Raw genomic sequence first — 15,694 nt, 5'->3', positions numbered from 1 at the left:
AGTTTCCAGGAGAGTTAAGGCACTTTTATAAACACTACTTCTGAAATCTCTAAATTAAAATTAAAAAGCATTTGTTAGTCATAGGTCATTGGGCAAAATGTCATTGTATTTTGGAAGTATGGTCTGAGTAACTGTCATCAGAAACTTCAAAGTTGAGTGTTTTTCAGGTTTAACTAAAAGCATATTTGGTGACACTGACTTTTTAATGGTAAGAAATGGATTTTTTCAATCAATTGGAATCATTTGCAATTTTTTTTGAAGAAATGAAATCTCTGAGATCTTATTAATGATGCATTAATGATAGAAAGAAGATGTATCCATTGTATATTTTCTTCAATTTTGGTAACATTACTATGATTCCTCACTTCTAGAGATTCAAAGAATGTGTTTGTTCTAGCTTTCTACAAATGAGTTCTGCATTTCATTCAATTAAATAAAGAGCAAAAGTTATCTGAATGCATATTTTAAGTACTTTATATCTGCAAATTATACTTGTTCTTGGCTCATCAGATTAAGCCACAATCAGAACAACTTTATAAAAGGAGAGTTGATGTGCTATTTACTTCCAACCACAAATTTATCTTGCCACACAGAAAGATCAGTTCAGGAAGACTGCAAAGAGCCTGGCTTGGGGCCTTGGGTCAGGGCACCCTTGCCTGCCTGGATGCCTCCAGTTCATTCATGCAACTGTAACTGATTTTACCAGATCCAAAATCCTGTTTGACCAAAATAAACAAAAACCTGAAGAACAGATTAAAAGGAATTTCAGCTAGGGGTCAAGGTTACAAAGCCATAATTTATTCCACTAGTAAAGTTCGATATTTTTGTATTATTATTATTATTTTTTATTTTGCATTGTCCACCCTAAAAGTTTCTTCTTTCACAGCATTCCCCTTTTTTTGGTTGTTCTGGGGCTGGACCCGGGAAGAGCAGCTGATAGGGAGGGGATGAGGTGACTGGGATCTGGGGGAGGGGGGGGCGGGATCTTGGGCAGTCAGAGACCAGCCAATTTACTCCTTTTCCCAGCCCGGAGATGAGCTCTTCCCAGCCCTGTGTCTTTGGCCTCCTGACCCAGACAGAGTGAGGCACGAGGGAGTAGGCAGCCAGCCAGGTCGCGGCCCCCAGCCTCCGGGCCAAGAGTTTGAGGCCTCCCCAATCCGAATACGGTGAAAAGGAGCAACAGAGGGAGAGGTGTTTCAGGAGTGTAGAAGTGGTGGAAGGGGAGAAGAGAGACAGAGGAGAAAGTCCCCTTTGGAGGAGAACTCGCTGGACTGAACTGGCTGGAAGAGGGGGCGGAGAGCACGGAGTCATTGGAACAGCCACTGCTGCAGTTGCCGCCACTGCGGTGTCTGGCTGAGCCAGAGGGAGGCGGGGAGGGACACGCTGGGGCGGCCTCCACCATCAGGCCAGTGGGGCGATATGCAACCTCTGCCGGAGCCTCACTAACTTTGCGGAAGAGGAGGAGGAGGAAAGGGCTTTGAGCGAATTGGTGGGGATGCCGAGGTAGGTAGTGGTCTCCTGGGTTGGGAGGAGGAGGGATTTGGTCCCTTCCCTCGAGTTTCTCCCAAATCCAATCCCCTCCCGCCTTCAGTGGCTCGGGCACCCCCGAGATTCTGCTGCTGTCAGCTTGCTGGGTAAACAATTTTCCTCCCTGGTTGGTTTCAAATCAAAACTTCCCAGGGGTGGGGTTTCGGGGAGGGAAATGGAGAGACGGGGAGGGAATGTCCCACAGGGGTGGTGTGCTCTTCTCTAAAACACCTCCTTTTCCCTCTCTCCCCTCCCCCCCTACTCCAGAAGCGGTCAGTTCCCTGCACCAACACTTAACGGCCTTTCAGCGTCCGCCCCGCGGGGCGGCCAGCTAGGCGGCAGTCGGTGAAGCAGCCCATGTCCGGCGTGAGTGAATCCTTAACTCCCGGGCCCCAGCGCGGGGCCGAGGCGGGTGATGGCCGCCTGGGCGCACCGGCCCAGGGTGAGTGCGAACTTGCAAGTTGCAAGTTTCTTTGTCGTTGCTGAATTTTAAAATTTGTTCACACATTTACTGATGGCGGTGTGTATGTGTGAGTGTTTTTTTGGGGGTGGGGGCGGTGAGGTGTTGGTATGGCAGGGACGTATTCCTACCTCATTGTTATGAACTTTTTGCACAGTTAGCGTTACTCAATCAAGTTCCCCAGGATTCCTGCCCTAGATCAACAACCGGATAAGAGGGCGGAATCCACTGGTGCCTCCACTCCCCTTTCCTTTGGCTGCGGAGAAACAGGATGACAGGATCGCTTCGTTTTTAAGCATGTGTATGGGATAGGCATTAAAACTCAGGATGTGTGGGTTCTGAAACACTTCTACACTAGGTCTCTTTAGTTTTTACGTGTTCTTCGGATCCAGGACTGCCTCTGTACTCTGAACAAGTATGCATTCCCTTCATCTTTCTGTGTCTTGTGGGCTACTCTGTAGCTCTGGTTTCTAATCTAGGTTTCTGTGACCAATTGCGTTGGAATGGCTCATGCATAGGTTTTCAATAACTGTTTTGTTTCGAAATAAACATTCCTTTAAAGAAACACTTTCCAAGTGTTCTTCCAAAGTGTAAACACACACAGACTATGAGAGAAAATACTCTTGTTGCTGAGAAACTTCTGTAACAGTCTTATGAACAAGTCAGACTTTCTTCTCTTGAAGGTAACATCAGGTTTCCATTGGTTACTAAGATCAAGGGCCTTACTCTTCTGCTGGGCAGGGTGGTTCTGATTTGAAGAGTTCTGATACTGATATCAACTAAATAATTTCCCAGAGCTCAAAAACCTACTTTATACTTTTGATTTTAAGCATATCTGATGCCTTTTCCCCCCTTTAACAGTACTATAGTGGGATTCTTCACATTCTTTTCATTAAAGGCAGCAAAAATGGGAAAGTTAATGTTTAACGCACAATAGAAAGCAGAAAACATCCATGGCTAAATCAAAGTGTTCTGGCATTCAGGGATGTTAAATTGAATTATGTCTATCTTTTTTTTTTTTTCCTAAACAGTGAGTCACTTTTTTTCTAAACAGAAAATAGAGAAAATCTGAAAATCAGAGAACTAGAATGATAAACATGTTTCCCAGAAGCAAACCGTGTTCCACGCATTGTACTGCCAACACAGCCATTTTCCTATCCTTGGGCATGTTCTTCGTAGTCATTGCCTCACTCTTATATGTTGTTAATCACTATTGTTAAACAATGCTTATGTCAAAATCAACATTAAGCACACTAGAAAAATAATTGATTTGGAAATAGTTGATGTCTACAATGTCCTACTGAAAAAACTATGCATTTTTAAAATAAGCTAAAAGATCTTGCGGTGATGCTTAATGCACCTGTGCAGATGTAGTGCTGTAAGGTATATAATCTGACTTTAAGAATGGTCTGAAAGAGAATGTTGACTTAATACAGCACATATATTACCAGTGTGGAAACTCTTAGGTTAGATTTTACCTGAAAACTAACTTAACCTCAGCAACAAAGTTGCATATTGCTTTTTTTTTTTTTTTAGTTTGACTGACTCACAGCATCCTTTAGATAGGTATTGATTTAATTGTAAATGGAATATTAAGTTGACTTTTTAAAAAGAAAATCCTCAGGATCTTGTTAAAATATTATGTCTCAAACTAGCAGATTTCATAAGGTGTACTGAAAGAAAAACAATTGTTAGGGCAAGTGATTAGAAAAAAAGCCTCAAGATGTAACCTCCTTGGTTAGGTTGGTTTTATTGATAAACATGTAAGAGGAGCTTTGCAAACAGGACTTATCAACTCTTGAGCCTTTCATCCACTTTTTTCTTTCCTTGAATTCTTTATCATCTTTTCTGAAGAATAGCTTAATGATTTTCTAGTAGAATGTGGCTACTGAGTTAACTGAAACTTAATTTTAAAATTTATATATTAAAATAAGTGAGAAAAATGGAATGTTTTATGAAAACTAACAGAAAATATTTTTTCATGTAGAAAAAGGATAAAGTTAAGTTTTCCTTGCAAACAAAGTTAAATACATAAACACACAAAGAAATATAGTATAACCTATGTTGTGATGAGCTCTCTTTAATGCTAACCAAAGGCATAGAATGTTAAAGTTGAAGGTAATTTTAGGGGGTCTCTTCTGAACTCCCCATCAAGTCTAGAATTCCTTTCTACATTTCTGGTTAGTTAGAAACCTATAGTGTCGTGCATTTTACAGCATTCAGAGTTATGAAGGTTTTCCTTATTGAGAGCATATGTCTCTTTAGAATGTCTATCCTTTTGCTGTAATTCTATAAGCAAAATTCTGTTGCTTTGATAACATTAAAAATCTTTCTTATGGATTTTGAAAATTGTTATAGAGCAAGGACATAAGCTCATATGCTCCAGTCTGTAAGAGGGAACATCAGAAAATAGGGAGCAGTTGGGATTGGGTGTCACTAGAGAGCTCATGGGCCAGTTCATTGTTGTCATTTGGGTTAATATCTTCCAATATTTTATGAGACACTGGAAATATAGATTTTTATAGATCATCTCTTATTTTTTAACAGTTGGCAACGAATTACGCATAATTTTTGTCTAGGCCAAACAAATAACACCTGTAGGCTTGGCCTCCAAGCATCTGATTTGCAATCTCTATAAAAAATAGAAACTAAAAGTGCAATTTAAAACTATTTCCTTATATGTGACTAACTTTTGAAAGATTGAGTTGGTTTGCATATCTGTTCAAAGTACCCTTGAATGTATAGGTGAAGGATTATTGGGGCCAGTAAATGTGGCTGTCAATTTTTTTTTTTTTTTTGGATTAAGCATTTTAAAATTCATTGTGTTATCAGTACTCAAAATGTAGATATTTGCTTTTTTTGCACTATGGTTAATAAAATCCATATAGTCAAAAGAACCTTTTAATTAAGTGCTCATTCAGAAACCTGAGACTTGTAACTAGAAGGATCTTTAGAAATAATTTAGTTCAGCTGGCTCATTTTTTGGAAAGGATGTCCAGAGAATTTAAGTGACTTGCCCAAGGTCTCATACATAGTCAGAAATCAGTGTGGAAGCACTAATTGTAAAATATATGTCATTGTGATAAATGTGGTTGAAGCAGAGAATCACTACAAATTTCCTGTGGATGGTGAATTAAAGAAAAGAGGCTTTGGATATTGTGAATCACTTGAGCCTGTTGCCTTCCCTGCACCACCCCCGCCACCTCATTGCATTTGCCAAGATTTAGACTGTTGGACTTGGAGTGCCAGAATATACTTTAATGTGATAATGTGTGATTTAATGCACTCTTCTCTCTTGGGAGAGTCCTCTGAGACTATTAGGCGGACTTTTCATAGCAGGATGCAAAATGCCAGTGAAGTTAATTAAAAATAATTTTAAATAGAAGCTAGGGAGAAAATATTCAAGTTGAAATTACATGAGAAGAGCTTTGACTTAGAAGCTTAGCTGAGTTGTCAGGAGTTTATAGAGGCTAATCAGATTTCTTTTATGGGAAGCCTGTTTATTTCAATTTATACAATGTATGCTTGTAATATCCATATCCTTCTACTCTTATCACATTATTCTATTCTGTTGATTAAAGTTGGCATTTCTCAAAGTGTGTCATATATGGATAGCTTCTATTTCTGGTTCTCCATTGGGGAAGATTGCCGCCCTCCAGGAGGCATTTGGCAAAGTCTAGAGGCGTGTTTTGTTGTCATAACAGGGAGTGGGATCGGTGCTCTGGACATCTAATAGGTAGAGGCCAATTATAATAGTAAACATCTTACACTGCATAAGACAGGACAGCCCCTTGCATCAAAGAATGATGTGGCCTAGAATGTCAGTAGTATTGAGATACTATCCTAATCTCTCAAAGCCACAGACACTGTTGGCTCAGAATCTCTTAGTGTAAGACTTAAGAACCCGCATTTTTTTAATACACTACGGGTGCTCTTTATCTCTAGTTGAGAGTTATTGTTTTAGAGGCTTTTATCTGTAGAAAGACAGACTTAATCAGAAAACTGTAGAATCTTGTCTAAATTTCGAAGAGGATTTGGGGACATTTTTAAGCACCTTAGAACTATGAACTAATGTTCATTTTATGTTTAGTTATAGAAGTACAGATTGATTTTTAAAAAGTTTTTTTAGAAGAAAAGCTTCAAAAAGCTTTTAAAAAGTACCCTTTTCACGTTCCAAACTTTAAATCATATCACTTTATGTACGTATATTTTCATTTAGTGATCTCCAGCATTTTTATCACATACCCCAATTAAAAAATTTGTCCTGAGTATTAATCCTTAAAAAAGTTTCTTTTCAAAATTATATGTACAGAATACAAGTAGATTTTGAACATTAGAAAAAATACTTAAATAAAAATTAAAAAGGATGAGATAAAAATAAGTAAATAAATAGATATGTTAGTATTTTCTTCTACCACGTTAGTAGATGTTCTTGGCCTGCCACCCTACATATCTTTTTGGGGATCCCAGCATTATGGAACAAAGTAGTCCCTAATTTGCATATGAGTTGTGTTCATGTGTGAGTCAGATTTTTGGAACCCAGATTATCTTTTCTCATAGAAACAGAGTGATAAATGACATTTAGTTCCATAATAAATCCCAAAAGATTATTAGAATTAAATTTTATTAAATTTTTTATTCACATGTTTATAATGATAAATCATGGAGAACATGGTATTACAATGCTGGTAACCAAAAATATATAACCTAAAACTAAAATAAATTAAGTTGAATAGAAATTGTTTTGAAACACTTTTGAATATAGGAGCTTGAGAAAAGAAAGACTTAATCAGAAAACTGTAGAATCTTGTCTAAATTTCGAAGAGGATTTGGGGACATTTTTAAGCACCTTAGAACTATGAACTAATGCTCATTTTATGTTTAGTTATAGAAGTACAGGGCTTATCAGGTAGGCATATTCATTTTCCCTTTGCTAAGAAAAAGAATCAAATGACTAAGAAAGAACATAGCTAGGAAAAAAACTAAGAGGGGAAGGTGGGAGGAAGGAAGGAAGTGGTTAAAGAAGAAGTCTATAAATTTAAGAAAGCCTTTGGAGAAGTTGAACTGTTTGAACTGAGAACCATGAAAAAAAAAGTTCTAGGGAATAGCATGGTATGAGTTGAGCTGGCGGCTGGCAAGTTAAGAAAGTAGCTGGTGGGGTAAAATCTTGAGTTAGACAGGTAGCACTGCTGACCTTGAAAGAGTCCCCCAAAGTATTTGTGGAATAAATGATTGAGTAAATGGAGGGCTTGATTGCTGTCCAGAACAAGTGTGAGTCAGGGCAACAAATGACAATGAAAAAAGAACAATTTTGGGGTCAAGGTGGAAGATATGAATAGGGAAAGCATTTATATCTGTGTCTTTGCAATTCAGGGCACTGTATACAGGTTTAATTTTAGTATTGATTTTCATCTCTATCATAGCTTTTTTGTTTCTCTTTACATTGCTTACTTCTGCCCTACTTAGATGCACCTCTCTCTCTCTCTACACACACACACACACACACACACACACACACACACACACACATCCCTGATATATGACAAGTGCAGAGAGAAACAAATTGATGAATGAAATCTGAGGCTTCCAGAATGATGGGGGAATACACATTCACACAAGGTAGACTGATAGGTGCTATAATGGAGACACAAAGAAAATGAGATGGCAGAACATGGAAGAGAGAAAGCATCTCTAGCTAGGGCATTTGGAAAAACCTCAAGGAAATGTTTGATTTGAATTGGACCAAGAAGCATGGTCACAGGACTCAGCCCTGTAGAGATGGATGGTAGAAACCAAGCCTCAGAGGGGTTTATTACAGAATGTTAAGTACTTCAGCTTCGCTAAGAAATTCTTTGGACTGCATGAAGGAGCAGGGAATGAGGTAAAGTTGTAAAGACAGGCTAAAGTCATTTCGAGGATGGCCCCGATTCTCCTGCTAAGGAGTTTGCATATGTTTTTGGTAGGCTTAAAAGCTCTTGAAAGGGGAAGGACAGTACCAAATTGGTGTTTTCAGGAAAATAAATCTGATGTCAATTCAAAAGATGATTTTGGAGGGAGGGGCAAGAGTGAAGACAGTGATTATCCAGAAGGATATTATAATAGCCTGACAAAAGATTAGAGAGCCTAGGGCAACACCATTGGAAGTGGAATTGAGAAAATGGATTTAAGAATAGCCAAAGATAGAGCTCTTCCTAGCTGTGCGAGCCCCTTGAGGGCATTGATATTTACTTATTCATCTTGGAATCTCTTAAAACCAATCTCAGTGGCCACATTTATTGAATTGATATGGTTGAGTAAAACATTTAATATGGGAGATAGTGGGAAGATAGAAAGTTAAGGTAATTCATAAATTTGCTTTTCAGCCTGAGTGAAAAAATAGGAGGAGCTGCTGAATCTTCTTTTGATCATGTTGGGTCCATGGAACTTATACCTAGGCATGATAGCCATGATAGTCAGTAGCCAATGAAAAAGAGAATTTGTAACTAAAAGAGTAGTAAGGGTCAGGCTCACAGACTGAGTTCACAACCAGGTACAAGAGTGAGAGAGAGGACTGAGGACCAGATTTGGGGGAATGACTATACTTTAAGGAAAAGAAGGAAAATAATACAGAAAAAAGTCTATTAGGATTGGTCACAGAAACGTTAGATGTTTAGCAGTCATGGAAGATGAGAAGATGAGAAGAGTTGAGTTTGTTAAAGGAGAAACAAGGTGTATAGAGGATTATTTTTGGATGCATGAATTTTTAGCATGCTCACCACACATTAATGGAAAGAAAGCCAAGGATAGAAATAGATTGAAGATAAAAAGGGCATGTGCTAGAGCAGCGATGTGGTAGGTATTTGTAATTTAAAGAGTAAAATTTTGTGAAGGAATGGGGTGAAGAGACCAGTCTTAGGAAAGGTAGGAATGTTCCCCTTTGAGATGGGAATAGGAGAAAAGGATGAATGATAATCTAAGAGAAAATTTGGTATAAAAAGAATATTCAAGGCCTAGATCTTCTCAGTAAAAAAAATGGTAACATTCACTGAAAGCAAATGGGGTCAAGATGAGTCAGGAAATATGAGATGTGTGGAAAAGATCTGAAGAATGAAGAATTCAAGAGGGAGTCAGTTTGGGGCAAACAAAAGGGCTACTCAGTAACAGTGAAGGCTTAGCTAAGAACGAATAGCATAAAATTTTAGTGGACATGGTCAGCATGGCTGATTGCCTTTCTTAGCAAGGAGCATGCAGGAACATGGGAATAGAAGAAGATAGAATGGATTTTTAGAATTAGTACAGAATTAGAAGTTGGCAGAGTGAAAGTAGTGGGGACAAGGGGAAGGGAGGAGGATCGCATATGTGTGGGAAGAGTATATTTGTACTAACTGATGTTGTGTTTCAGGCTGTTTGGGGAGCCAGAGAAACCAGAAGTGCAACTGGCAAGCTAACATTTCTGGCCAGCAAGAATCATGCCAGTTGGCCTTGTTTGGTCAGTTCACATACAAGGGTTTAATATACATAATTGACCTTTACAGAGTTACTGGGGAAGCTGTGGAATTTTAGGGTGTGTAAGGGCCTTTCCTGTTTCTTTGAATCTTATTTCCTAAAGATATGGGGAAATATGGAAACAAAAATTGACATAATCTAGAGTTATACCATTTGCAAATGGAAAATTAGAGCAACAAAAAAAGAGAAACCAACCAAATTGTCTTTCTGTTACTGTGATTATTGTACTGTGTAAAGGAAGGGGGCGTAATGTTTATGTTTTTATTTCTAAAAATATTCATTTAATTTTTATTAAGGGCTCATTGATTAGGTACTGGCTAGATTCTAGAAGTTTGGATAGTTTAACTTTTGTGATTTGTTAGAGCAGATTAAAGACGCTGCAACCCTTCCTGCTATCTTGATCAGCTGTGTGCTGATGCACCAGTGTTTTGGGTACTCCACTCTCTTTCTTTTTCCTTTTTGCTCTCTGTCTCTCTCTCTCTCTCTCTCTCTCTCTCTTTGTTCCCCTTGCTCTCTATCTTGCCATTAACACTTTACTGAAGTTACTTAAACTTTTCATATTGTTTTTATATTAGCACACATATCCTGAAGGAGGCAAGTTTTTAACCTTAACTTTTTGAAATTGAGTTGTATTTTCTAGATTCTAATTCTAATCACTTAAGGTTCACTAAGTAGGAACTATGAAAAGAGTTATTTTAACATTAATTTCGTTTGTGGTTTCTACTTGCAGTCCACTTCTGTTTTTAGATTCACACCCACAAGATCTGAAGTAAGATGATTCATCTACATGTGCTTTTGTGCCTTATTTTTTAGTAGTTTCAGGAATAAAGTCTGAAATAATTTTTCATGCCAGCACATTTATATCGACATTTATTTGAAAGAGAAACCCTGTCAACAAGTATTTTTTGTGCCTATCATGTACAAAGTCTTGTGAATATTTAAAATGTTTAATACATAGTTTTGCCTACAAGGAATTTGTAAACTTGTAGGATGAGGTATGAATATGTGCCAAATTAAGTTGTAATCCCTGTCTAAGTATCAATTCAAGATTACCATAAGTACCATATGAAAGATTAGTGTATGGTGAGTTGCCAGCTGACTGGTACAAAATGGAACATACAAAGTTAGAGGTTGAGAGGGAATCTCAGGATGGCAAAAAAAAGTTAGTTTTGTTTGAATTGTGCTGCTATTGGCCCCAGCTGAAGAATACACAGTTCGTAGATGTTTTTGATTTAAATTATACAGAGTTGAGCACTAAAAATAAGGTATCTTGTGGTTGAACAGGTGACAGGCCCTCTGAAGGTAGGTGGGTGGCTGAGTACAAAGGAACCAGCTTCCTCTCATCACGTTTTCTATTCCAAGATATACTTCTACTCTTTTATGATAGATCAGCCATTGAACTTTTGGGTCTCTCTGTACGTAGACCTACTTTGTTCTTATTTCTTCCATTACCCAAGCAACATGCAAGCTCTTTAGTTGAGGTATTTTACTATTTATTTCTCACTGAGATACAAGATAAAATTTTGGAGCGTGAGAAAAGCGTAGGAGTTTACAAACATGTAGGAGTATAATGTTAAAAAAACTATATCAGTTTTTCATCAATATGCAAAATGAATTTAATACTTGAGCAAAAGATTAAGATATTCAATCTCTGTGTTAAGAAAAAAAATTATGGCTTGAGGATAAAAAGATTAAAGGCCCTGGTAGTAGGTATGGAAAATTAAGTACAGATTTGAGAAAATTAGGAAGTTCTAACTAGCAGGATCTGGTACTTGATTATGCTGGGGCAGGGAAAATAAAGGGAAGAGTTGAAAAATGACTCTTTGACTGCCACTGACCAAAATTCGGACCACCATTGGAGAAACAGGCAGGGATAGAAAAGAAATAGAGATGAATTTTAGGAAATGTGTTTGTGTTGCTAAAGATATAATCATGTAGCGTTGAAACTTCAAATATTTAGGTCAGAACAGGAATCAGGGCTAGAGAAATGGATTTACAAGTTATCCTCCTTGAAGTGACTGAAACTGGGAGTTAATGAGATTGCAAAGATTGAAGAGCAAGAATGGGTCGGTGTTCCCAAAGGACAATCCAAAGAAGCATTGTCCCAGAGAGATGGTCCAGAAGGTAAGAGGCTGGATTAGTGAGTTAAATGAGGGGCCCCTGATTTTGGTCTATAGGAAAATTACCAGTGAGGACACATCCCTTGACTTTTAATCTATATCCATTATTCTGAAGTCTAAGAAATCAATTTCAATATACTTCTAATTCTCTTATCTTATTTGTGGCCCTACCACTTTTGGAATGTTCTTCTCCATCCTCTGTCACTTATTTATTTCAAGACAGCTTCCAATCATATCTTCGAAATATCTTTTCAGATTAAACAAGCATCCTTGGTTGGTTCTTTTTTTTTTTTTTTAATTTTTACAAGAGTTTATGTGAGCCAAACTGACAATATATGCTGGGGAGCAAGATCTCAAATGCTTTCTCTTTGGTTCACTTTTAATTTCCATTGGCTTTCATTCTTGTTAACTGGAGAGCTTGGGAAAGAAAGTGTTCTTGATAAATAACTCATTGTAACTGAGAGGTAACAGAAAAGTTTTAAAATTGTGGCACTTATAACAGTAATCATGCTAAAAAACTAAAGAAGGGTGTGTGTCATCATTTTTAAAAAAGGAGAAAATGGTAGAGTTGTCAGTTCCTTTTGGTAATAGTATTAATTGACTGCTAAGTAAGGGAACTTACTTAGCTATAGATAGGGCGTCTCTGGATTTCAGCAATGAGTGAGCAAACTCTTTCATGACAATTTTCTAGGCAAGAGTAAGAAGACTGTCATGCCTAGGAGAGTGAATAGAATGTGAACACTGAAAAACCATTGACTGAATTGAGGGTATTTAGCACAGGGAAGAAAAAGACAAACACATGAGAGGCTTTCTAATATGAGACTGTCACACTGAGGGAAGGTTAGACTTTATTTGGTTTAACTGCAAAGAGCAAAATTTGGTAAATCAGTGGAAATTATAAGGAAGTAGATCTTAGACAATTGTGAAGTCTGAATAATTAAGCAGTCTCAAAATTGAGTAAACTGTCCTCTGAGGCTGTTTTCCTATTCTTAGAAGTATTCATGCCAGCTCTCCTTGGCTTATTCTCAGGGATGTTGGCTATTGAATGTTTTCATATAAATTAATGCTATTAGGTTGGGCTAAGAGACTTTTAAGAGTCCATGTAACTCCAAATTTCATGAGCCCATGAGTGGCTTTAACATGAATATACTCCTCGGTGGAAAGAGCACAATTGAACCTGTAATTGAGGAGGCTGGAGTTTACTTTGCCTCAGGGTCAGTCGTCCTGCAAAAAAATATTTTGCAGATGAGGAACTTTAGATTTAGATATAAAAGGTACAGGAGATGAAGATGACTGAGATAATGAGTCCTGGTCTTCTACCCTATCAGCCTGCTGTCATCTAACCTCTCCAATACTCTTTTTGAAGTGGAAAGTACCTAATTTCTCTTCTCCAATTTATTTAGAGCCCTGATTTGAGATATTATTTGAAATATTGCAGGATTTTTGTACCTATCACTTACATAGTAATTACATATGCATGTAATTTTGTAATCTTTTTCCACTTTGCTGTCTGTATAACTCAGTCTTCGGTATTTACTCCCAACCTTTTCATTCTTTTAGATCTGAACACACTATAAATTTCTAAAAGCATAAGAAGCCCTTGGAAAGAATGCATTTTAGATTTTGCTCAGTCTTGTGTTTCAAAATATTGGTAATAATTAATTGATTAAATTGATTTAAGCATTAAATTTATTCAACAAACAGTATATCTGTGATTGTATAATTTTTTGTATTTATAAAATTACAACATTATGTATTTGCTTATTTATCTGTTAAAAATGCTTTGGTTATTGCAACATGTGTTTTGGAAATGAGATTTTAATCCATTTCAGGACATTAAGCAAAGCAGGTAGGTTTTCTTAAAGGTCATTCAGCTTGAGGGACTTTTGTTTTTCTGGATCAGTGAAGAAGTAAAATTCCAGAGCCTCAGGTCTTCCTTATCTTTGGTTTATTAAAGGTTACATTTGAGAAGCATTTGTATATTTCCACATTGTTCTGAGCCTCTGGGAAATACAGACCTATATTTTTTACTTTTCCCAGAGATTTTTGTCTTAGATTGCTTGAGATTTCATAAACTGGAATAAAATAGATTATCTGAAATAATGCTCGTATGTGAATAGAAGAGTAAAACTGTTTAAAGGAATTTTGTTTACAAATAAAGGAGATATGAATATAGATTGCATAGCAATAAGAATATACAAATTTTATGTGGATTACACTCTGTCCTAGGTTATCATCAAATATTTAATTGAAATAGATGTGATCTGACATTGAAAAGTCTCAAAATTCAAGTAAAAAAAAAGCTGCTATACTACTTTCTATAAGCAATAAGTATATTTTACACTGATTATGTTTTATGAGGTTTTATAAGATTTTCTAAGGATATCTGCTAAACTCTGTCATTTACATTAGTCTTTCATGAAGTGAGCAAATAAAGTATGGATAACAAATAGAAAATGTATTTGATAAATAGTTTGTGCATTTACATATTTCTCTGCCTACTTCAGCAAAATATTTGAGGTGGCTTATAAGAGAACATTTTCGAAAAAGATTAAAACAGAATTACAGAATAATGAAAATAAGGAAATCCAAACCTGGGGAGAAATCAAAATGTACAGTCTTAGACAGTGGAGTCAAACCCACGTATTCAATTTTGTCTGTAAATTTGAATAAAAAAGAAAATGTTTTCTTTAATACAATTTTTATTGTCCATAATGAAAAAGAAATAACATACAGCTTCTCAGAGGAAGAAATAGTTTTCCTTATATTCAGCCTGGAAACAGATTTCTTGCATGGTTTTTCACTTAGGGATTAGATATTTCCCTCAAGAGTCTCCCTCTGATACGTTTATAGCAGCTTTTAAAAAGGTGCTTATTGCAATAACTCTTAATAATAACAAGTGTGATCAAGCCTTTATTGCATACCAGACACTCTGCTTTCCAGGTGTGATTCCATTTCTTTCCACACCCACCTTATGAGTTAGGTACTGTTGTTATTCCCATTTTACAGATGAAGAATCTGTAAAGATTAACCTGCCCAGGATCCATATCATTTGTGGTGGACCTGGGCACCATGATTTCAGATCCTGTGCCCTTAACCACTTCTTCAGTGCAAAGTACAACTTAGGGATTGTATTTCTGTCCCAGAGACCATAATGAGAGTCTTTTTATTATCAGGAAGGATTCAAATATCTGGACTTTTAGGGACAGTATTGTTCCTATTTCTTGGAAAACCTTGGAGAGTACTTTCTACTGTATTTGAAAGTTCATTAGTAACTTCGACAAGTGAATTCCATCCTTATGCAACATTCCTAGATTCTCCTGTTACTTTATCTGTTAAAAGTATTTAGTTATTGAGATATTACATTGACTTGATTACAAATTGATGGAAAAAAAACCCATCTTCGATAGTTCGAATGGTTGTCTTATAGAAAAGTTTAGTCTTACTATTTCTACTTACAACATTCAGAACTGGGACTAGTTATAAATTACCTGACAGCAGATTGATGTTCAAAATGAAGAATAATTTATTTATGAACCAAACTGACCAAGAATAAAGTGTTCTTTTTCCTTAGGATTTTGGGGAAAGGATGAGCGTTGCAGTTGGGTTTTCTGCACTGGGTAGGATATTAAGTTAGCTGAAATGTAAAATCCTTTCCAATTCTGGGTTTTAACATCCTATTTCCAACTGAATATCTGTCTCTGAGACTCACGCTTTTTTCTCATCAATAAAATTCAGCTAACATTTTCTTCTTTATATTGGTTATAGTTCTGAAGATCAAATAAAGTCCTTTGAAAATTGCTAATAATGTAATTGAAAAAATTCATTAATTTTTTTCAACAAAAAAAGTATTTCACTTTTTCTTTGTATTTATTTAACAACCACATACCAGCTGAGTGGCTACTATATGGCACATATAATACTTTACATCTATTATTATTATTCAATTTACCTATTTGTAATGCTCTTAGATTTTTCTCTTTTTAATCACTTTTTAATCATTTTTCTCTTTTCAATTATTTTGTTCTCCAGTTGTCAGAGATAAGTAAAACTCTCAAAGTTTTAAATTTGGATAATGCCAACTATGTAATTTTAAATTGAA

At 36.5% G+C, this 15,694-nt stretch overlaps 1 protein-coding gene across 3 annotated transcripts in view; it reads left to right on the top strand.

Annotated features, from left to right (window-relative positions):
• The first annotated feature begins 1,002 nt into the window (after window positions 1–1,002).
• The window catches only part of MDFIC (MyoD family inhibitor domain containing), an 84,490-nt gene continuing 69,798 nt past the window's right edge, over window positions 1,003–15,694 (top strand). Inside the window, exons 1-2 of one of the 3 annotated variants that reach the window (XM_015588411.2) lie at window positions 1,003–1,503; window positions 1,795–1,969. In XM_015588411.2, coding sequence (XP_015443897.1) covers window positions 1,885–1,969 — 85 coding nt within the window. In that variant the 5' untranslated portion in view covers window positions 1,003–1,503; window positions 1,795–1,884. Of the gene's footprint in view, window positions 1,504–1,610; window positions 1,635–1,794; window positions 1,970–15,694 lie in introns of those variants that run through there. The other 2 variants (XM_006910594.3, XM_025045895.1) reach the window with 2 other exon arrangements.

The sequence above is a fragment of the Pteropus alecto genome, unplaced genomic scaffold (assembly GCF_000325575.1).
Source record: "Pteropus alecto unplaced genomic scaffold, ASM32557v1 scaffold22, whole genome shotgun sequence".
NCBI lineage: Eukaryota > Metazoa > Chordata > Mammalia > Chiroptera > Pteropodidae > Pteropus > Pteropus alecto.
The sequence above is the reverse complement of the archived record's forward strand: the minus strand, read 5'-3'. Positions and strand labels throughout refer to the sequence as shown.